This window comes from Platalea leucorodia (genome assembly GCF_965183815.1).
Source record: "Platalea leucorodia genome assembly, chromosome: 16".
NCBI lineage: Eukaryota > Metazoa > Chordata > Aves > Pelecaniformes > Threskiornithidae > Platalea > Platalea leucorodia.
In genome coordinates, this window is record NC_138838.1 from 5151622 (window position 1) to 5174413 (window position 22792).

The window sequence follows — 22792 nt, forward strand, 5'->3', positions numbered from 1 at the left end:
GGAATGGCAATGGGTAAGATCAGCCACCTCAGTGTAGCCAGCCAGCTTCGAGCAGGTCAGGCTATTGGCGCTTGCTGTAAGGGCTTTGAGGCACGTGGAGCCTGTGTAGACTTCTTGTAAATACTGCAAGGTCTAAGGGTGAGAGCAAATGTGTGGAAAGCTTCCTCTGAAGGCGCTGTGGACCCGGGCAGTTTGGTGCTGGATGAGTTTTGCTTTAATAGAATATGTTAGGGACGAGTGAAAAACAATCTCTTCCTCACACCTCTGCAGTGGGGACAGGAGCCAAGAGCCTTTCTTGGGTATGTGTGTGGGTATGTAAAATGCACGTTTGTCCTCCAGTGGCTGTGAAGGGCAAGTTAAGGAAACTTAAACTCAGTCGTGGAAGAAGAGGCTACAAGACTGTGGTTTCTTCTTTCCCCACTCCTCTTCTGCACGCTTTTATAGCTGTCCCCTAAAAACGGGGATATAACCAGGAATGGTCTCATCTTTGTTATTACAAGGATGAGTTGGTTCATCCAACTTGTAAGATCAGCGTCCAAATGAGGTAATAAAAGTAACCCTCTGATTTTTGTAATATGAGAGTTGGATCAGAAAGCAAGAAGCAAGAATAAACACAGAGCAAATGGAATGAAGAATGACTCATTAGGGACTGGTGCTTATATAGCCCTTGGGGAGGAGAGAGACTCTGAGACACGGCTGAACTGTGCAGCAGAACAAACTCTTCATGTGTCTTATGCTTTCCTTAACGCTGCTGTAGGTTGTCCTTGTGGCTGTAGGAGATGTTTCTGTAGGAAAGGAGGTGAAGGGAGATGGAATCAGGTTTTGTCCTTGTCTGCCCTCTTTCGAGTTACCCTGTTATCTCCCCAGGATGGAGTTGGCCCGTTCCATTTGCTTGATACCAGACCCATTTGGGTGCTAGGGATTTGAAAGCTTGATTGATGGTGTTGAGCTTGAAATCTACAGGCCATGGGAATCTATGTCAGGGCGGATGGTGTTGAGCCTGCGGTCAAGGACAAGAAAGTGTGCAGGCCAGAAGAAAACTACCCCCTCCCCAAGCCCCAACATGCCAAACCTTACTTCTCTCCCATGACATCTTACTTGACATCACTACAGCACCCCGACCCTGCGGGGAGCCTCGTTGGTGGGAGGGCAGAATGAAACCCACTTTTATTTCATATAAAAGGTTTCTCCTTAGGGCAGCACAGCTTCTTAGTGGGAAGAGTGTATAGTCTTTCCTTTCTGAATTTCCTGGGCCTGATGCTGCCCTCCTCTGTCACAGGACTAAACCCAGACAAACTCCACCGAAGCTCGAGAGAGCTGCAGTGTCCGGAGCGAGCGGCACCGCTGCCCACGGCAGGCAGTGCTAGCAGGGAAGCAGGCAGCTGCATAAAAATTTCTGCTCATTTTGTTCGCCCAGTTTCTTTTAATAAACTCCACCACAGAGCTACGGGCAGTGCGATATTAATCCCAGCTTTTGGTTGGAGCTTGAGTGCAGCATTTGATCTGAGTTGATATAACCCAGTCTTATCTCCTGACACCGCTTTTGAGAAGTTTGTGGCATTTCACTTGCAGCTTTAATGCAGGGAGATAACATTACATATCTAGCGTCTGATTGATTCATTGTGTGATTGATAAATGACACGCATATTTTTTGCATGAAAACAGTCCTTGTAATGTGATTCCCCACGCAGAAGATTCTGAAAGGTTTTAAAGAAAATCTTTGTACTGAGCACAGAGCTCGATCAATACATTTCTATTTATGAAATCACCCCATTTATTTAGAACAGATTACCCCACCGCACCTTCACTACCCTGCGTCATTTGATTATGAAGCACCATTACTTGGAGTTTTAATGTAATCATTGCATGAAATGTTTCTATATCTCTCCCTTCTTCCAAGCAGCTACATGAAATACTGGCAGCTCTCTGGGATGTTTAATGGGGTTTGTCTTTTCTTTCTCTGATAGACAATAAAAGAATTTCCTGCTGTAGTGGAGAAATATTTGGAAAATAGGAAGCGTTTGATGGTACTGTGCCATGGCTGAGAGATTGGGAGGGAAACCCCAGTTGCTTGGCTGTGAGGCTGCTGCTGGTCCTATGGAGTGGACATGAGTCGTTGTTTGATATTTCAAGGACTTTCATAGATTTTCCATGTTGTGTATGCAATTGCCACTAGCAGTTCTTTATTTTCTTTCTGTTCTGAACAGGAAGGTGCCTTACCTGATCCCTAAGGTTTCCTGATGACCCTGTGCAGAATCTGCTTCTCCAGCTGCACTAATGCATTGAATTTAAGGAGTATTTGGGCTATTTCACAGGTAGCTGTCTAATAACCAGCTGGGTTCTAGTAGCAATAACAAACTTAAATCAATCCCTTTAAAATTTTTAATTTGATGCTGAGTTTCTGTAGGTCAGTTAATGTAACAAATGTCCCTAAGAATAAAATGAGACTTCCTAATTGATTTTTACAAGGGGGAACCATGAACCAAAACTGGGTGGGCAAACCAAATTTTGTGTCAATGTTCATATCTGAACTTTGCATCTATCGCGTGGGCCTTTTTCTAATTGGCAATAATCATGCTATGATTAGGACACTTGAGGCGGTTTGGGTACTGGCCGTTCTCTGATTTGGGCTTGCTTCCGTCTTTCAGAATGACAGTTAAAATCCTTTCGTTCTCAAGTCTAGTAATTGTTGGATCTTATTTCTTATCACTGTTGGATTGAAGGAGAAATCTGTCCCCTAAGACCGTTCCATGTGTTTGGCAAATGCTGTAAACCATTTGCCAGAACCACAAAAAGGCTTTAAAGACCTCCTCCTCCACCATCCCCTCCCGCAAAGTCTTTTAGTTACAAGTTTGGCATTTTTAGTCAGATAGATTTAATATTGTCATAAAATAACTTTGAAAAATTCAGTTTTCTTATGACATGCAACTTCATTTCCCAAGCAAATCCTATGTCTGCATTAGGAAATGCTTTTGGTGTGATTGATACCTGGGAACATTGTTTACAAGCTTTGTTTTTGAAGAGAAATGCTTTTGTGGACAAAAAGTAGGTTTCAGCAAGGGAGGTATGTGAGGAGCCTGAGGGATGTAAGTGCTCAGATCCTTCGGTAATCCCGTGCCCAAACGTGCAAACTTCCACTTGATTCTCGATCAGAAATTCTAGTGCAGCTTTATGAGGCAAGTATAATCATAAAAGAAAAATGGCTTTGGGTCCCTTTTTTCAGCTTGCACCGAGGCGAGCCAGGAAAGGCCCAAGCCCCTTATCTTTTCCAGTTGTGCCACTCTCTTCTTGCGGCTTTTAATTTAGAGCCCGGCGGCGGAGGAGAGCACACGAGGCATCTCAGCCTGTTTGAGCTAGTTGATGTGAATCTCTCGGCCAGAGCTGAGGGCTCCTCACCTGGTGAAGCAGAGAGCTGATCTCAAAACCGTTGCTGAGAACAGATGTTACTTTGTCAAGACTGAGCTGATCTCGGGCTGGCCTGGCTCCACGTCCGTAGCACTGCTACATCCCCAGCAGGTGACAAGCAATAAATTGGGCAGAGAAGAATGATGTGATTTTGAGGGTGGAAGGTTATAGCTCCGATGTATTTTTATCAGGTGTTTTAAAGTAATGATGGGGAATCTGATTTCACTCTGAGCTCCTTTGTGTACTTCATTCTGCAATGAGCTCTTAGCACGGCATTGAAGGATTGCTGGATCCTTTCCATATCTAGCTTCTTCCCCTGGCTCTAACACTTCGGGCTGCCAGTGACGGCAGGCTGTGTGGGCTCACAGCAGCAGAGGTAAATCTCCAATGCACAGCAATATCAGAGAAGCTCCCCAGGTGCCTGAGGGTGCAGTGACCCCGTAAGACCACTGCCAGCCCTTCCCTCACTGCTGCTCTCTCAAGCAAAGCCTTGATGGGCTGATGATCTGCTGAACATTGCCTGCGTTTCATCTAAACTAGTAGGCTAGCCTCCGCGTTTCTGTCTTCCATGCAATAGCTGATGACATAAACCTTGCCTTTTGATCTACATTGGGTCACTACAATGACATCAGCTATTGCTCCCCACATAACTTATCAATATAATGAAAACTCTTCCATGCACTAATTATCTTGTCCCCTTTGGCCAAAGCCTCTAAGATGTAATGAGGATGAAGTCACCCAGGTTCTCTCTGGGCACCCAGTTCATCAGGTTTTAGTGGACACTTACTGAATGTCTTTTGGCTTTTGAAACCAAGCAATTGCGTCTGTGTTGGAGCCTTGCATTCACAGGTTTCATATTGCTACAAGAGAGATACCATTTTCCATCAGATTTTGTAAAACTCCCTGTTTAGCTTTGTGTCTTGATGAATTATTAAAAAACTCTTATATTTTGCCAAATAATTTGCTATAAAGAAAGATATGTCCAACAAGTTATGCAATTACCATTATTAATCAGCTCGCGTCTTTACAAGATCAAGGGAATCTTATTTTACACTGGCATTTTTAGTTGATGAGCTGGATTCATGCAGTTTCTTTCCCTCCTCTTTAGAGAGGGATGGAGGGGAGTTAATTCCGCCAATGCTTCAAGAGACCAAATATCCCCTGTTTATTAATTAATAATATCCATCTGGATTATGTCAAATGATTCCCTCTGCATTTCCATGGATTTTTATCCAAAGAAAAAGCATTCTGAGCCCTGTTGTATCAATTTTGAAATCTTTGGAAACCCGGCTGTTCTTTCCTTGTTTCTAGCACCTACTAGTTACAGGACATCAGGAATGCAAGTGGAGGACAGATGATGGGAGGAGGCTGTGTTTGTGAAATCTTCTTTTGATGTGTGGGAACAACCAAAATAGGGTTCTTGAAAGCCACTACAAGCCAAAAAAAGTCCTCTGACACTGAACATCTCAAGAAGATGAAAACCTTCCTCCCGTTTCCATTGTCCCTGGCCTGAGCTTTTGATCTGACGCAAGAAATGTGGTATGTGTCTGAAGTTTAGAAAGTTTATGCTGGCAAATAGAAAAGGGGGAGGTGGGTTGAGTAAGCTGGGACTGAGCTTCAGGCACATAACACTTATGTCCCTGCTGAGGGCCCTACGCGTGAGCGGGCCCCACAGTGAAGAGCCAGGCTTTGAGCCATGGGAGAAGAGCAAGCGCCAGATGCTGTACAGAGGTGAGCCCGGCGGCTCCGCGGGACTCGAAGGGCCCAGGGGTGAGTTTTGCAGGCAATAACCGCTGGCGCTGGCCTGCGAACTCCTTGGCCAGTGCAGTGCATCATCCCTCCTGTGTTCCCTTCGCGTTCACACGCCGTCTTCTACATCGGGCCCGTCTCCCGCTGCGGTGTTGGCAGGAGACGTGGCCCCATTTCATTTCTTTCCAGCTTTCTGACCCAGTTCAGCTGCATCTGAGAGGTGGGGTCTGGAAACCAGAGACAAGCCCTCATGCCGGTGGGACCTCTGTTGCCAGAGGCTTCAGTTCAGCGTGTCCGTTTAGGCTCAGATTTGACTTTTTCCTTTCATATGTGCAAAAAGGCAAAAGCCTGAGTGTTTTGCTGAGTTGAGGCCATCCTTCACCTTGTGCAACGCAGCGCAAACTGGGGAGGAAAGGCCTTCATGTCTTCTGCAGGGATCTGCCCTCCTGACACCACAGGCAGCAACCACAAGCGCTGCCCTTCAGCTAGTTCTCTGTACCTGCTCTGGTTGGTTGGTGACTAGCATTACCCATGGCATCAAGACATATTTCATTCATATGGCGGCGTTAAGATGTTTTCTGCCTACGTTCTTCATGGAGACATAACTTTTGCATTGGAAATGGTAATAGCAACAGGGGTGGGCACTGCTTGCATTGAGGATTTCCAATCAAAACCACACGTTCTTCTTCACTTGGTGTTATCCTTCTCTCTACCTCAACCTTATTGACTAGAAAATACCAAGACTTAATACTGAGACTTTTAACACGTTGCACATTTTGCTAATTTTCTTTCTGGCTGTGAGCCTCTGTGGTATCAATTTCCAGCAGTTTACTCAGAAGGCTAGAAACTTTCTTTTTTTGTTTAATGAAAGTGGGAATTCTCCTCGAGTCCCTTGACTACAGCAATGGCAGCCTTAAGAAAAACAGAGCGTGACAGAAAATAGATGAATGGCTCCAGTGCTATTGCAGTAATGTGTAAGGACCCCGTTTGTGCTGTGCTAGCTTATGAGAGGACACTCCTTGTTGAAAGAACTGTGTATAGTTTGAGATTTTGAATGTGACTAAATCCCTCGTGCTTTTCTTTCTTTAGTTTGGCTCTGTGGCTCTCACGAATGTGAGAGCTCTCTTCTTTCTACTTTATTTCTTTTGGGCACTTCTTCAGTCCTAATCATAAAAACCAGAATTTCTCAGTAATTTCAAGTCTGGAGACTTCCTGACCTCTATCATTTTGTGCCCAGGGAAAATAAACTTGTTACTATGGTTTGAGTCTTAATGACTGCTAAGTATATATAGTCAATTTATAAAAAAACATACTGGATTATTCTGTGCATGCCTTTAAATCTTTTATAGCATTTATCAGCAGAGCGCTCATTTAAAACATGTTGTTTTAATGAAAAGGATACCGTTGCCACTGTTTTGTGTTGATTATGTGGTAACACATTTTTATTATCACCTATAAAAATGATTTGGAGCTGTTCCACTCCAGATGCAACCTTCGGCAGAGCTGTGCGAGTGCCGCTCGCGCCGCCCGGGAGGGCCCCGGACCCCTGCAGTTTGCTGCTCTCTGACCACTGCTGCTATTGATTTAATATCACCTCTTCCCGCAGCGCTGCTGGGCTGCGGCAAAATGCTGTCCAAGACAGCCCTCGTCGCTCCCTTCCTCGCAGCAGGAGCATCCTAACCCTGCCCTGGCTGCAGCCCCTCTAATTTGCCACCTCCAGGATTAGTTTTGCCTCTGTTGCTGAGTACACTTGGCAACGTCCAGGTGTTTTGCTGGGGAGGTAGGGGGATAATGTAATAGTATAAAGCGATTCAGAAAAGGTCTTCAATGCACGCTTGAGTCCCATGCCAATGGGCATTAAGCACGATTATGGTAAGGCACATGCTTAAGTGTTTGTTGAACTGATAAAGTCCAACAAATAAATCATTGGCTAGAAGCACAGAAGCGCAAGAGAGACTGAACCGATTCCTTCCTTGCCTGGTGTCAGAGAAGCCTGTTGAACAAAAGCATTGTGACCTGATTCCTTTTTGCTTTCTTATTACTCAGAAAGCAAGACTCTGGATCCATGAATAAAGATCCTTGCAATAAAGGAAGAATTTTGCTTGTTTGCCACAGCTGAGGTTCAGTTCCCTCGCACTTAACCTAGCTCCCAGTTTAATTACTTTCTGATTCGCCCCTGTCAGGCCAGTGCATTCTGCAGGAAGTTCATCATTTCTGGCGCTGCGGCAATACTGGCTCTCACCATGCCTTGTAATAAATAAGTGATAAACCTTTTAATAATTGCAAGTTAAAAACAAACAAGCAGAGCCAAGTCACTCTCGTTTATAATTGCAGTGTGACTTCATTATGTAAAGACAACGCTGCATGTAAAAGCTGAAACTTCTAGGGATTTAATGGAAAGTTTGAGCCGTCTCTTTTATTTCCCTTATCCCTAAATCAGTATTTGCTTAGGTGGTTTCCAAACTGGAAGAGATAGCGCTGTAACAAACCACAGCGTTGCACTCCTCGAACAATTTTCCCATGTAGCTTTGTGTTTAGAAAGCAGACTTTGCGGGAGATGCTGGATGCTTAGATCAAAACTCTTGTTCTGGAAGCCTCGGCCCTGCTCCTGCCTGATGGGCATCCTGCGTCCCTCCTGGGCAGGTGGCTTTGCCAGGGACCGATCCAGCTGCCAGGTGAGCGGCGGCCTTGCTGCTGCGTCCCAGGTATGGCTAACGCAGGGGCTGCCGACCCTCTGGCTGCCCCGCTGGGAAAGTGGGTGCTGCCCTCGGCCGCTGTTTAGCTTCTCTCTAGCAATTGGGGTGAAAGCCATTTGCAGCAGAGTACGTGGGCTTGGCACTCCAGGTCAGTGCTCCCAATGGGTTTGTAATTGGAGGGTAGTTAGGCTTTTTCAAAAGAAATCTGTAGACTACTTTGTTGTACCACCCTTGCTTAGTGGCTGGGAAGGCAGGGGGATGAAGCATTTAGATTAAACTAGAAAAAAAAAAATTTAATCCTACTTTTGTGAAAACTTTAATTTAAAATGTTGATTATAAAGTGCAATGAGTGTTCCCCTGGGCTTCACTTTAATGGAGTTTGTCAGTGGGCAGAGTCCAGCTGGGTCCCCCATCCCTCTGCTTCTTGTGGGCGTTTAGGTTTTTTGCAGCCGTGTTAAAGACTGACTCCCAGTTTCATACGGGCCACCGGTGGCCGGGGGAGCACAGCTTGATGAACAGCTGTCTAAATCATACAGGGAAAATGGGATCGTTTTGCCAAGGAGCTTATCTTGTAAATGGCCCAAATAGCTCAGGGACGCACACTGGGATGTGGATTTATTTGAAGGTAGTGTGTTTACAAGGTATAGAAACAGTTGTGAGTTTTAATAATATCCTATTACTTCTAAGTAGAGCTCTTTGAGGAAATTGTCTACCTTTTTTTATTCTTTCCAAAATTAAAGCACTTCAGCTCTCTAAAAGCTCCATATTCTCCATCATCTTTAATTTGGTCAGTATTTGTACTTTGGCTTGCAACCAGGACTTTTCCTGAGGCGCTTCAGTTTGCTGCCCTGGGCATCCTATAGCCCTTCACCTCGTACCAGCTCTCAGTAACGTCTGACCTGACAATCCCATGCGAGGCTGAGTCTCTCTGCAAGTGGTGAAGCCCTCTCCAAGGAGGGCATGTGCAGGATCCTCTTGCCACTTAACACAGCAGCTTCCTGCACTAATTACTTGACGCTCTGCAGAAAACCAATAGAGCTTTAGCACCAAAACCCTGCGGTCTGCGATGCAGAGTTATCCACAGCTCCTGCTGGCAAGGAGAGGAGTTTCAAGACCTCTCAGGATCGAGACCATGTATGAAATCATCCCGCTGACCTTTTTTGCCTTTCCTGTGTCCCCTGTCTAGATTCTTCTGCTCGAGGCTGCGGAGCGAAGCCCGCCGTTGGAAAACAACCTGCCAATCACTGGGACGACGGCGACGTGGTACGACGATTTGCTACCAGATGCCTTTCCCCTGCTAAATCCTGGGACTGTCCTGAGGAAAACAGTGGGATCTGTTGGTAAGCATAACCTGCTCTTCACCAAATCGCCCACCCTGCATATGTGATTCCTGTAGGGTATCTAAAAAGGAGGCCATATCAGACTGCTGTAGTACTGGAAGCTGCAGGGGAGAGGGGTTGGAGGGAAATGCTCACAGCTCCTTCCCTCTGCTCTGTAAAGGAGAAGAGGGTTAAGATTTTCAGATGGACAATTCCTCTCTTTTTTTGTGGGCATGTTTGCTGCTGTGTGTTTGATCCGGCAGGGAGCCGTCGAGGGGAGCGGCCGCACTCAGGCTGTGTGGTGCTGCCTGTTGAGCGCGGGGCAGGCAGCCTTGCTGGCATGAGTGGCTCTATGTCTGCACTTTGCTTTGCACCCTCAGCAGGAACATCATAGGTTTGGTTTTTGCAAATGCTCGCTGCAAGATGGGATTGCGCTCAGCAGGAAAACCACCCTGTGCAGAGGCATTTTGAGAGCTTTCAGCCTCTGTTTTAGGGTCAGAATCAGCATTATTTAGCTCTAGGGCCAGGATTCCTTCAAACCAGGGGCTGTTCAGTCTAAGGGGTTTAATGTCGTCTCGTGTCTCTTCCTCTCTGCTGAGCTGTGAACGCAGAGGTGGTCGCATGCCAACACCCATGCAGACTCATGGACAAGGAAGAAATTCAATCCCCTCCGATCCCACCTCGAACCATCCTTTGAGATGCAAAGAGCTGGATGCAATGTCCTCAGGGCCCTGTCCCACTGCCCGTGCAGGAGTGAGGATCACCCCTTCACAAAGAGGGGGACTTTCAGCTTTTCTCTCTGTGTCTCTGCCCCTCCTCGAGTTAAGCCAGTGCAGGGCAGGCATGTTCCTGGAAGAAAGCAACTAAGCTCAGAAGCGAGCATATTCAGCTCCATTTTACCAGCCCTAATGGCCTGTCACTAGCCTTGACTTCTGTTGGCACAAGCGTCTACTGAGAGCTGAATTCTGGTCTCTGGAAAGTTAGATTTCTGTTAACCTCAGTAGTGCCACTGTGCCTGCCTGTGTGTTTCGGTGTACATGGTTAAAGTCCAAAGACTGTGGATTTTGAGGCCTGGATAGGTTGAAACATTCCTGAGGAAACTCCAGAGAGCCATTGGGATCACAGGGGGACAATTCATACTCACCTACTGAGCGCCGAATGCCTGGGAGCGGTGTGGGGAGGTAGAGGACTGGGGTAGGGGTAATTCTTGATTTTATTAGGACAAAAAACTTTCCCATGAATAGCAACATCAGTTGCACTCTGCATTATATTTTTTAAATTTACCATAAACACAATGGGCTGTTTTATGATCCCTCTTGTGGCATGGAAAAAAAATACACTTATAAGAAAATCTCCCTCTGAGCCCACTTGGCTAGACAGATCCCCACGCATTGAATTTCCTTGACCTTGGCATTCTCATTTCAAGATCCCCGCTCTCCGCTTCCAAAGCCCTGTCCGTCAGTTTCTTTGCTTGCTCCCAGAGCAGTTCTTTAGTTCTCTCTCCTCTATAGGGCCTACTTTGCTTTTTTCTTCCTTTTTTATTTTTTTTTTTTTTTTGGTCAGAGCAGTTTATTATGGCAGTCCTTCATGACTGCAGCAGACTTGGAGCAACCAACATAGACCAGATGTCGTCCATGTTTATAATTTGACAGGATGCCACAACATGGAGGGAGGTTCGCTAACAATATGTTCTGCAAAGTATTTTCAGAACCACAGCGATGGCTGCCAGGAACTGAATTAAAGCAGTTTCCCCAAGTGTCCATTATATGCTCATTCTGCCTTCTCCATGTCATTTATTTTTGCTGTTGCAGTATCTCTGCACCTGCACTTCATTGTACTAAAGTCAGTCCAGCAAAAGTACTGACGACTCTGTACCTTCCACTCAAAGTCCTTTCCTCTCGGCTGTGTACACATGATAATCTCCTCTTGCTCAGCAAGGAGCAGCAAACGCCACTCACCCAGGCAGTGATGCAAACCAGAACAGATCTCCTGTAGCCCTTGCATCAGGCTGACTCCATGGTTCAGTTTCAGCACCCTCCGCCCCTGCAGTAAATCCTGGAGGTAGCTAGTGATCACCTCCAAAAAAGAGGGGATGGGTGATGTTGTCTGAGCTTTACACAAGTCTGTCTTGTCAGCCAGGCTTGCAGGCTGTGCGCCCAGCCGGCTGCACGCATTACAGCCCTGCCTGCGTGCTACCAGGTGTAGTCCTTGCTCGCTGTTACCCATTATTTTTCTAGCCTTGATTTATTTAACCTAGTGTAGAATAACAACTCTAGCATAATAACTGGGAATCAGGCGTGCACTGGACCGTTTCAGGTCAGGACAGTGTCTTTCAGGAATTAGAAGTAATCAGTTAAGTTGCTTATTGACATGTGATTGCCTGCTCAAGCCCCTACCTGACCTCTGTGGCCTTCAAATGCTTGATTTGCTAAGGAGCTGTGGGGATATTTCATGCATCTGGGTCCACATTTGGCTTCCTTCCCTGCCCACACCAGTTTCTATCTACAATTCAAAGCCAGCCAAAAAAACGCCCTGTGGATTTTGGTGAAATGTAGGGAATGCCATGCAGTTGGGTTAGGATGGTGGGGGACTGCCCATTTTGCATGATTTCAATACTGTACTGTGACTTGTTGCTCAAAGCTGGCCCCAGGTTCACTTACAGAGATTGCAGACCTCAGGAGGTCTTTCAACAAGTGTGATATTAGAGTGTAGGTGGAAGTCAAACCTGAGTGTGTGGTTTGGGGGTGTGGAAAGCTAAGCCTCTGTCCCTCCCAGCCCCTTCCTCAGAGTTTTTTGTGAAATATTGCCTACTTTGCCCTGCTTCTAGTTTTTCAGCCAAAGCAAATCCAAATCCTAGCTTGCATGCCACCAAGTTTCTCACCCAGAGGGACTAAGGGCAGAATGCTGGTGCCTAACACAAAGATGGTTGATACGGACTAGATGCTTTGAATGGTGGGAGTGTTTCTGGATGACCTTATAGCTCTGGGCTGGCTGACACCTCTCCAGGCTGAAGTCCAGGAAAACTTGCTACTGTTTATGAGGGTAGTTATTTCTTCTGTGAGTGACAGGGCTGAGAATAGACAATCATTTAAAAGCAATCAGAGCTGTTGAGACAGCTGCACCGCTGGCCTTTCTGATCAGCTTGTTAATCAACAGGATACATTTTACTGAGTATTAAGAAAATATATATACTCTGGCTGAGCCAGTTGGCAGCAAGAGACCTAATATTTCATATCTTTTTTTTTTTTCTTCTTTTTCTTTTTTACCCTGACCCTCTTAACTAGAGCCTAAAGGACACAGAGGTGCAGAGGAGCAGCTAATACCACAGGGTAAGTCAATGGTTTCTGCTATTTCCTCTTTCAAAGCACAAAATGTTGTTATGCCCAGTCCTGTCCATGATATGTCCCAAAAATCAGAAGGGTCCCGTGGCCAGGAGTCCTCAGTGATTCGGAGCCTCACAGATACAGAGAGGCTGAGTTTCTTCTTTGGGTTTTTTCTGATCGTGGTCTGCTCTGGTTAGAGAGGCAAAATGCCAGCTTTATCGTCTTTGAGACGTTCGGTTCCCTCAGCACACAAAGGACGGAAAGCGCTGCCCGATGGAGAGGCAGTTCACTGGAGGACACGTGGCTCGAGCGAGCAGGACATGTGCTGAGTGATGGGAGAAAACACCGTTATTATCTCATTGGTATTGCTTGCCAGGGGCACCGAGGGCTGCTGGCGATGTTCTGGGCGTTGTTTTGCTAAGCTCCATACAACCAGAGAATGCCCTGCTCCTGTACAGAGAAAACCTCGGGGAAGGAAAGGGAACAGATGGTGTGTTGCAGGTTAATGACAGGGCCAGGAAGAAAATCCAGGTCTCTGCATGTCTGATTTGGTCTCCAGCAGTAGAATACTCACCCTCTGCCCTTCTTTTTTTTTTTTTTTTTTTTTTTTTTTAAATTATTTTTCCCCATGGCTTTTTCTTTCTTATTTTTAGAAGATAAATACTTGCCATGGGCTTCAGCTCTCTGAAAGCAATGCCACTGCAGCAGAGCTGATGTAAGCCAGCTGAAGATTTGGCCTATTCTTTTCCCTCCCCTTTTTTCCCTGAATCCTTCCCTCTTTCTTCTCCCTTTTGCACTTGTCTCTTTTATGCTGGTAACACCATTTGTCACCAGTATGAGCATTTGCCTGACACATTACTCAGTGCTGCTTCTCCCAGTCTTCCCTTTAGCGCTTCCCACCTTCAGGGAAGTAAGTGCCGGTTTCTTTAAAGCTCCGCTGCAGCAGCGTGATTGAGGATGCTAGCAGCAAACGATTGCTCTTGGTCTGCAGAAGCTCACAGGATTGAGTTACAAAGGTTGAGCTGAAGGATTGAGGCTGATTTATACAAGTGAGGAAACATTTTGACCCACACTCAGCAGCACAGTGTGTAGTGCTTGCAAGAGAGTGTTTCTGCTGTTCTCCCCTCTATGCTGGAAAGGATTTGCTGCAATAAAGTTTCATGTGTTTTGGGGGTTTTTGGTAGGGGGGAGAAGCTGTTTGTAATGCTGTGAACAAATGCTCTTGCTCTCTTAAATGGGCTCCTGATCTGGCCAAGTACAGCATCCACTGTCAGGTGAGATCCATTCAAGAAGCCCCTCTGTTCGCAGAGAAGTCTGCAGTTTGTGTCCTGTGGGTAAGCAAATTGATCCAAATTAAAACCTTACCTTAATTCCTTGTTCAATACTCAAATTAAATCAGATCTTTATTGATGACTGAATAAAACTAAAGTACAGGCACACACTCTTACACGAAGTCTTTGAAAAATCTCATTTCTTCAGTCTGCCCAGTTTCACCATGGATTAGAGATGGATAGATTTCATTTTTGTAAGAAAAAATAATTTGGACATCTCTCCAGAATGGCAAAAAAACAAGAGAGGAAGAGGAATCTTCCAAGGGGGTCTAATATGGGGGGATTATTGCTTTGATCTGAGAAATGCAGAGAGTTTGGATGAATGTCTGGGGGGACAAGGTTTTGTGCCCCAGCGGGGCTGTCCCACACCTGGAGTGGGAACCGGATCCAAATGTGGGCGCTGCACATCCCGTGAGCCTTGGTTTTTATCAGGTAGCCCCGTTCCCTTTGGTACCAGCTGTGAAGGTGTTCGTTGGCCAGCTTGTGGCCTTTTTTCCTTCTCTCCCTCTATTCTCATCCGTTCTTCTCCACCCCCTACGTGCAACAGGTTCCCCTGGCGCTGCTCTTGGAGGGTCCAGTGCCTCTTCCGATACCAGGGAAGAAGGACGCTGCTTAAGAGCTTATCAAAACTTAACTTGCACTCTGCTGGGCTATGGTCATACGTAATATACAGACTAAAACTTGAAATCTGAGTGCACTGAACTTTGGACTCAGACAGATCCTCCTCTGGCTTTGTAGCTTGCATCTGCCACTGCATTCAAATACTCAAAGCCCTTTGGTAGCCCAGAAACCTCTGACTCTCTTGGCTCTGACAGTTAATGCCTTTATTGTAACCATTAACCACTTAATGTGAGTAGGCAGACTAACTCACCCACCTCTCTAAGGTATTAAAGGCTTCACTGATGTTTGCACAGTATTTAAGTGTATCTTTCCAAAGCAGCTACTACTTTTGTGAGCCAAAGAGGCACAGTGTGTTTCTGAAAAACACTATAAAACTGCCAAGTGGTGTTGTTATTTTGATAGTCTAAAGAAAACAAGATTTTATTTAGTGTCATCAGAAATAGTCACTTTCAGATTACAAACGCTGCCTGCCCCTTTCATAGGCTTATGGGGGTCTGAGTGGACTTGCCAAGAAGCATCCCGCCAGGCTGTAATTATTGTGTTACTGGTATTTCCAGACGGGTTTGCTCAGCACCCTATTCATTGATATAAATTAGTAACATCTAGTTACTTCAAAAGTGTGGGTGCATTAGTTTCCGTTTGGGATGAAAAATGCTTGTGCACAGCATGGTACACTACTTAGACGAATGAAAATAGGGGAACATCTTTGATGCAGGATCTCTGGGTGGTATGTATAGGTCAGCCAGAGCAAGTGGGAGACAAGGTTTGATTTGCTTTTGCAAATATATTTTGTGTATTTTGATACATTGGGACTACCATGGAGCTGACGTGCGTGTCGGGACGAAGCTCGCAGAGAAGCGCTTGAGGGACCAGCCAGGCCCTGCCCAGAGCCATTCAGACCTTGGGAAGGGGACAGTGTGGGCTCAGCTTAGCTTTGACCAGCACATCCCAGCTGGAGGTGCACATCTGCTGACTTTTTGGGGTGGGCCTTGTGCGTGAGGACATGCTGTTTCTTTAAAGACTGGTGGAAGAAGAGAGAAGCAAGGTCCAGTCTGGCTCTTCTGCCCTACCTACCAGCCAGCTCTTGCCACCAGTACCACCCTGGCTGTGCTGTCTGTGCAGAGCTGTGTTTCTCCCCCTTGCATCTTTGAGTCCCTCTCCTCTGGTTTCTAAGTTGCTAAAGACCTTCTGACCTCGGCAGTGTCGTAGCCTCCAACTAATTTCCTTTCTGAATGTTTTCAGGGCTGCCAGGACAGGTTGGTCCTCCAGGCCCAGTCGGACCAACTGGTCTTCCAGGACCACCAGGGCCAAAAGGAGAGAAGGGACAACCTGGTGAGAGGGGCCCAGCAGGGCCACCAGGTAAGGCCTGGAGGAGGGCAGTGCTACCAGGATGGGAGATATTTCACTTTATACAAATTATCTGTGACAACAGATCATAAAAGACTGGACACACGAGATGTGTTGAGCGTATTCAGTTGGTACTGAAGCCGTTCCAGCGAGTCCCGTGGGCACTGAAATCAGCCAGCAGCTCTCAGAGCGGGCAACCACCTGCACGAGCAATGACAGTCCCTGGGATTTCCCGTGGAGCTGGAGAGCGCTTGTCCCAGAAAGCTGCAGAGCAGGATCATGTTTCCCCATCCTGCTCAGAAGCTGTAAAAAACAGTCTCTAATCTGTCAGCCTTTGGAGAAGAGCGTTCCCTGTTTAACCTTCTCACTGTGTGCCTGTTTTAACTCCCTTTTTTCTCTACCATTTGTGTCAAGCTGTCAGACACCAGGATGTCAAACGAATGATGATTTTGTATGTTAAGGGAAAAGGTTATGAGGCCATTCTTTCAGACTACACTCCATTCCAGAGCTAGGAGACTTTCTTCATCCCCAAAATGTTCCTAAATCTTTTGATGAAGGTGATACTACACAATAGGTGCCAGACATCAGGCTCTGTGCTTTCTATGTGTCTAAAAGGCTGTGCCTTGTAAATCTGAGCTCAGGAAAGATTTGAAACTTGGAGCGTGCCTTAAACGTGAGAGCGGCCCGAACACTTTTTGGCATTTTCTGGCAACCTGTCAATGGCTCGAGTCTGGCCAAGGATGTGTCTGCCGTTTGGTTTCTCAGTTTGCAACGAGAGCCTTCCAGCCCCACAGGAAGCGGAATCCGTCTGCTGCTGGACTGCCCGCGTTTCCGTTGTTCTTTCGGTGCTTTCCTGGCAGCAAGGTGACACACAGGTGTACGTGGAGGGGGAGAGACAGAGCAGCGCTCCATTTCATGCCTTGCTGCCTTTAGTTTCTTGCTCAGCCTCAGGGAGCGGGGAGATTTTACTCTTTCAGGAATTAAGCTTCGCAGCTCCTTTGAGCCAAGTAAGGCTATCTGCTTTGCAGAGGAAGATGCTAAAGGCAAATAGTGGAAAATTGGGAAGCTGTTCCTATCCCCCCCCCCCAATTCCCACAATTACAGTTCAGGACAGAAATCCTTTGTCTTCTTACTGCCTTTTTACATGGTAGCATCATTAGCACATCTTCAAATGCACTAACACGTCCTCTCCTGCCTCTGCACAGGGCTGTTGGGACCTCAAGGACCAAGAGGACTTCCAGGAGAAACCGGCATCCCAGGTCCCCCAGGTCCTCCAGGGCCACCAGCCACCCCAAGCCTCCCTCTTACCTTCCAGCAAGGAGTTCTCTACTCACTCCAGCCCACAGCGGAAAAAGAAAGTAAGTTTCCTCGTTGGTTCCCATTTTTTTCTGGTACATCAGCAGAGTGGGCAGGCACGGAGCAGCTCAGCTCTTCCTCCCACCTCCCTGCCAGGCTCCGCCAGGGCCCTGCCTTCCCTGGGAGCAGCTGTAGACAATCTGCCTCCATTGTGTGGGGCTCTTGGAAGTTCCTGTTCAAGATGAAACACCTAAGACTTAAAAGCTAGAGGGGTTCACCTCTCCAAAATGAGGAACTAAGTTACTGCTCTTCTAAAACCATCAGTGAGAACAAGGTTTGGGGGGATTTACGGTTGTTCCCTGTGCCTGGTTTTCTGGGTTCATCACAGCTTTGAGGAGGCAACTTGGTGTCCTTTAAGCTTCCATCATGAGTAGCTGCTGTGAAGAGGGTCTCTAGTGAAATGACAGAGCTCAGGTAGCATCACATGAGAGAAATACAGCAGTCTGGCCGATTAGGTGCTGGTGCAATGAAACTGCGCTGTTGAGAGACCTCTTGGTGCCGCTGTTGGGTGTTACAGTGCTCAGAAATGAGTAAGTACCAAAGGTTTGCAACTCTGAAATTATGTAAGATAACAAGGACATCTGTTAAATGCATCTCATTTCCTGCCCCCGCAGATGCGTCTTCCACCTGCGTTTCTGGTGCATCAACATTATCCCACATCCACCCAAAACACAGAATTACGGACTCAAAAGCCCAGACCAAGACCATGGTGTATCCCCTTCCCTATAACTGGAGGGTCAGGGTTTCTCCGAGCCTGTTTTGACTTAAAAATATATTTATTTGATTTGTGCTGTGCATGGCAAGAAAACGCTTTCTAGGAAAGGCACATCATGCACTTTTATCTGAGTGTTCTCAGATTTGGGCTTGATTCTTCTGGTCCAGTCTTGTGTAGCTGGCATCTAATAGTGATAAAGCAGAGCTCAGCTGTATCTCCACTTGGCTTGTAAACTCCTGGAGCCCTGGCTCTGTCGGGTCTCCCATCTCCACTCCCCCAGACTTCAGCTGTGCCTCTTACCCAGCTCTTCTGCTCACGTCCAGCTTCAAAGCTCACTTGTATTAGTTACAGCCAAGGATTAGTAAGTCTCCCTGTGTCTGACAGTTTTCTAGAGCTCTCCTTTCCCTTCCACCCACTCCACTCTCCAGATTTCTTTTCCTGAAAGTGAACAGATGTATTTTTAATTTGGGAAGAATTTTAACAGCTTGATTTCATATTCAGTTACTTAAGCGTATGGGCAGGATGAAATTAACTGTGGTTCAATACTAAGATTTCCACAAAATGTAGATTGAGCTGCTGCGTTCACGAGCCTTATAACAAGAAAGTTTTGCATTACAGTCACCTCACTGCCTTACAGGATCACACCAAATGGGGCCATTCTGCACTCAGCCTTTTATTCCAAAGGATCCTTAAGGGTGGTTTGGGTACTGCTGCTGCCCCGTCTCTCCAACCATCCTTTGAATTAAACTCTTTCTTGCAAAGTGTGAACTCTATATTCTCCCAAAATGGGAAGCGGATAAATGAGTGGATAAATATCTGTATTAACTCTGCCAACACTGGGCAGCAACAGGCTCCCACATGGACTTGAGGACCGTGAGTAAATGGTGACTGTTACATCCCTGGGGCAGCCCTGTACTTCTCCTCCATACCTGTGGTGGATTTCTTGGTTTGCAGAAGGAGTAGCCCAAAACTTTATGACAATTTTTCTCATTTTAAAAATTTTTCTTAATACAAGTCTCACTGCAAGTATAAGTTATCTATGTGTTCATGGTAAAGTTACGGCAATATCAAGAACATTTTCTTATAAAACTTACCATTTTGCTTATGCGCTGGCTGATTTTGCCTACCACAGGTTGGTGGAAAGCTGATCCTCTACAACCAATAAAACTTAGCCTTCTAAATTCTGGGTAGATAAAAAATTTATTTATTTTGAATGGAGCACATCTGAAAACTATAAACAGAAGATTCCAGCTGCTGACAGCAGAGGGAAGCATATTCCTGGTAATGGGCATGTGCACCCACAGAGATGTGAGAAAGCTGTATCAGATTAGTAGTAGTAGTACATTGTTTGGTTCCGCCTGAACATGGTTAATGCATGTGCCTTTATTAATCGCAACAAGTTCCTGTTGGCAATGTTTATCAGCAGGCAGAAGCCAAAAATGGGGAGACAAATATTTTCTCACAGTTTCATTGTGCTGTGGTAAAGAAATTGGTCCCAGTTGTCTCCCTCCAGATCAGGTAGCAGAAAGAAATTAAGACAGGATTACTTCATTTCCATCCTGTCTCAACAAATCAAGCCTATAATGGGGGAATTTATCCCTCAGAAACATTAGACGGAGGCCAGAAGCTAAACTGCCATACCCCACTGCTGAGGCTGCTGCTACAAGGATCGCTTGCTTTCTCTGCCACTTAAAAATGAGTGGATCAGGTATGTGGTCTGGAGTCATCTCAGTCCCCTTTCTCATGCTAAAGCTAAGACAATTTTTAGGGAAAAGAGAAAAGAATGCAACTTTCACTCTGTTGAGGGCTGTGTTTTCTTACATTTCAAAGATTTCAGTTTGCAAAGGACACATGAGAGAACATTAACCTATTTTGCAGGGAGAGCGAGGGGAAACCGAGGCGCAGCAGGCGTGCCTGTGCGCCCAGCGTGTCACTGGTGAGAAAGAGCATAGAACAGAGATTTGCGAAGTGGCATCCCAGTGCCTGCTGCCGCGGGTAGCCCTTCCTCAGGAAGGGAGAACAGAGCAGAGGAAGCGAAGGGGAAGGAGAAGAGGAAGGGAACGACATTTGATGTAGAAAACCATACCGCTTGCTTTCAAAGCAGTTTATGCCTGTGCCTCTGAGGTGCCTTGCCACTCTGCCTGGGCAAGGTTCACTGCCTCGTGCAGGGCATTTCTGTGCTGTTTCAGGTTTCCCTTTGCAGGATGTTTCTGCTCTCTTCCAGACACCGTAGGTGCTCCTATCTGCCCAGGTCAGCCTGGTTGCACTCTTCCTCTTGGCTTGGCTAGGAGTGGGAAAGCTCCTGGAGCAAGCTGTGCATCAAGGTCTTCTCAAATGAGACAAACAGTTGTCTGCCTTCTGCTTTGGTATATCCAGAAGCACTGAAACAAAATCCAACCCTTGAGCTCAGCAAAGCCTGGGTCAGTGCAGGAGATGGCTGAGAAGGGAAGATTCCTGCTACCATTTGTTGCTGGAGCTAGCTATTCTGTGGCTGCTATAACAACCTTCAGCTGCAGTGAGCCCCAGAATGTCCCCCTGTTTATAAGGAGAAGGGAGTTTATAAGGAGCTATGAGTTCTTCCTGCTGCTTTATGGGAATATGGAGAGAGTCCCTTAAAAAATGTGAGGGTTGTGTTTTAACACACTTCAGTCCCATCTCATTCACAGTATGTTTCATTCAGAGCTCATCCTGGAAGGAAACCTTGATCTGAGTGAGCTTTGCCTGGCCGGGCAGCTGAGGAAGGAGCCACTCTGGATTTCCTGCGTATCCGTACTCCGTACTCCTATGCCACAGAGGCCAAATCAGGAGCTACTGAGCTCAAGGGCTGTTGAGCAGAGCTCTCTTCTGTGTCACAATTAGGGAATCATCTTTCATAAATAACTTTTGAGTCAAATGTCAGGATGGGTGGATTTGCGGGAGTAACTCTGTCATCGTAATAACGTACCATTTAGTTGGAATGTTTTGTAACCCAAATCTTTATCCCTGGCTTACCTCCAGCAGTAATTAAATCCTGGTTGTTTGCAGCCCATCCTCTCCCCTTCCCAGTGGACGTGCAGTTGATTTTGTTGACCACTTGTTCTTTAAAAACAAAAGGCTCTGCAATTGTTAATGCCTTCACTGCTGTTTGATGCTCATTTCCCAATTTCGTCTTACTCCCAAGCTGTGATGGATTTTGACATGGTCAAATAAAAATCAAATTAATTGGATTACACACTTCACTTGTGTACCTTTCCTTCTGAACATGAAGTTGTTTTGTTTCAGGGCTGTGAGGAAGGGAAGATGGATGGGGTTAGAAACAATAGTCAAAGAAATACCTGTTTGCATTCAGGCTTTAGGCACGAAATTTGGTTCTCGGAGGGATCTGGGTTAGATCTTGTGCTGTTCTGCTGCCAGGAAGGCATTGCAGAGATACACTGTCATCCTTGGCCGTTAAAGAGATTTCACAGTTTTCCCTAAGAACTGCTTTCAAACAACTAGCTTGAAAGTCTTCTCTATCATTGCCAACGCTCCAGAAGTTGAAAAGGCTTCATAATGTGTCTGCTAACATTTCTGGAGATTTCACCTTATGTCCTTTGGGCTGGACCCTGCAGAGTAAACAAAGACCCTTCTGATCTTCTTGGTGTCACTTGATATTTGCATCAATATAGCAGTGAGACATTTGCAGTCTTTTACACCTGCAAAGGGTTCCCCTGAATGCTACTGTGATGAGTTAAAGGGATGGGTGAAAGGAAACACGAGTAAGTTTGAGGTCATGGGCAGGAGGAGATGGACATTATTCCTGCATGGTGGCCTCTAGCTGTGGAAGATGTGGACTTTTCAGAGGGTTCACTAGCCCAGTGACCAGGAGCCAACATCTTCGTCCAGGTTAAATGCAGCAGGAACTACGCAGTTGGTCCTATCGCACTGGTCAGGACAGTGGATTGCAAATCTTAGCAGCATCAGGACATGGGGGTTCCCTTCCTTGCTTTGTGACCCTGGTGTCTTGGTCAGTCATGGAATTTTTTCCCCTAGGTTTCCACAACTGTCAAATAGCATTGTGGGTTGCTCAGATGAAAGATTCTACCATACAGGTACCCCTCTAGACAACTAGTATGCTAAAGTACAGGTCCATAGGGAATAGGGTTGTTGAATATGGTTTTGGAATTGCAAAAAAATAATAAGGGTTGCTTTTTTATATGTAGTTCTGTTTTTTCTGTTCAGTCACCAGCTAAAGTGGTAAGCCTATTGGTTCAAGTATGAGGGAAGATAGGGGCAGCTACAGGCTGATGATTTTTATTCCTAAGAGGAGAGGTCTGAGAAAGATGTGCAAAAGCACAAATTTCCTCCAATTCCTGCTGATGCCTTTCCCCTCCCTGCTCTACTCCCAGAACTCGGTGGACCTGCCCAAGCTGGCCGGTTGAACACCTAAAATAATTCTAAATGGAAACTGAGTTCCCTGAGTACGTGGAGGGGGCAGAGCACACGCTCTCCCTGGGCTTCCCTGCATCCTCAGACCTCAGGGTCTCTCCCACCACCACCTTGACAGCAGGGCGAGCTTGCTGGGTTGGTGGGGATACGCTGGGCTGCCAGATTGGCTCGGCAGTTCACAGATGCCAGACAGGAGGGAGCTCCAGATCCGTGTTTGATTTCTCAGGTAGCCAGAAGCCAGATGTGTCCTGGAGATGGCAAATTTTGGGTCAGTTATTGCTGTACAGTGCAGAGTTACCTTTAGTCTGCTTTGGCATTCAAAGGTAGGATTATATAGGTGTGCAGGAACACCAATTTTTTGACTGAAAAGACAACTTTTCTGGGGTTACCAGAGGTGGGGTGAGCAGCTCTGCAGGTCTGGGGGATGCAGCCTGTGCCCTTAGAGGCAAAGGGCTATTGCTCCAAGAGCCCAGATTTTGCATCCTGCAGCACTGCCTGCCCTTGGCCAGCAACGGGCGCCAAA

At 46.4% G+C, this 22792-nt stretch overlaps 1 protein-coding gene across 1 annotated transcript in view; it reads left to right on the forward strand.

The window, feature by feature from the left end:
• The window catches only part of COL26A1 (collagen type XXVI alpha 1 chain), a gene marked incomplete at both ends in the record, with an annotated part of 177283 nt that overhangs the window by 140409 nt on the left and 14082 nt on the right, over window positions 1-22792 (forward strand). Inside the window, 4 exons of the mRNA XM_082328198.1 lie at window positions 9037-9190; window positions 12454-12498; window positions 15687-15803; window positions 16997-17149. Coding sequence (XP_082184324.1) covers window positions 9037-9190; window positions 12454-12498; window positions 15687-15803; window positions 16997-17149 — 469 coding nt within the window. The remainder of the gene's footprint in view (window positions 1-9036; window positions 9191-12453; window positions 12499-15686; window positions 15804-16996; window positions 17150-22792) is intronic.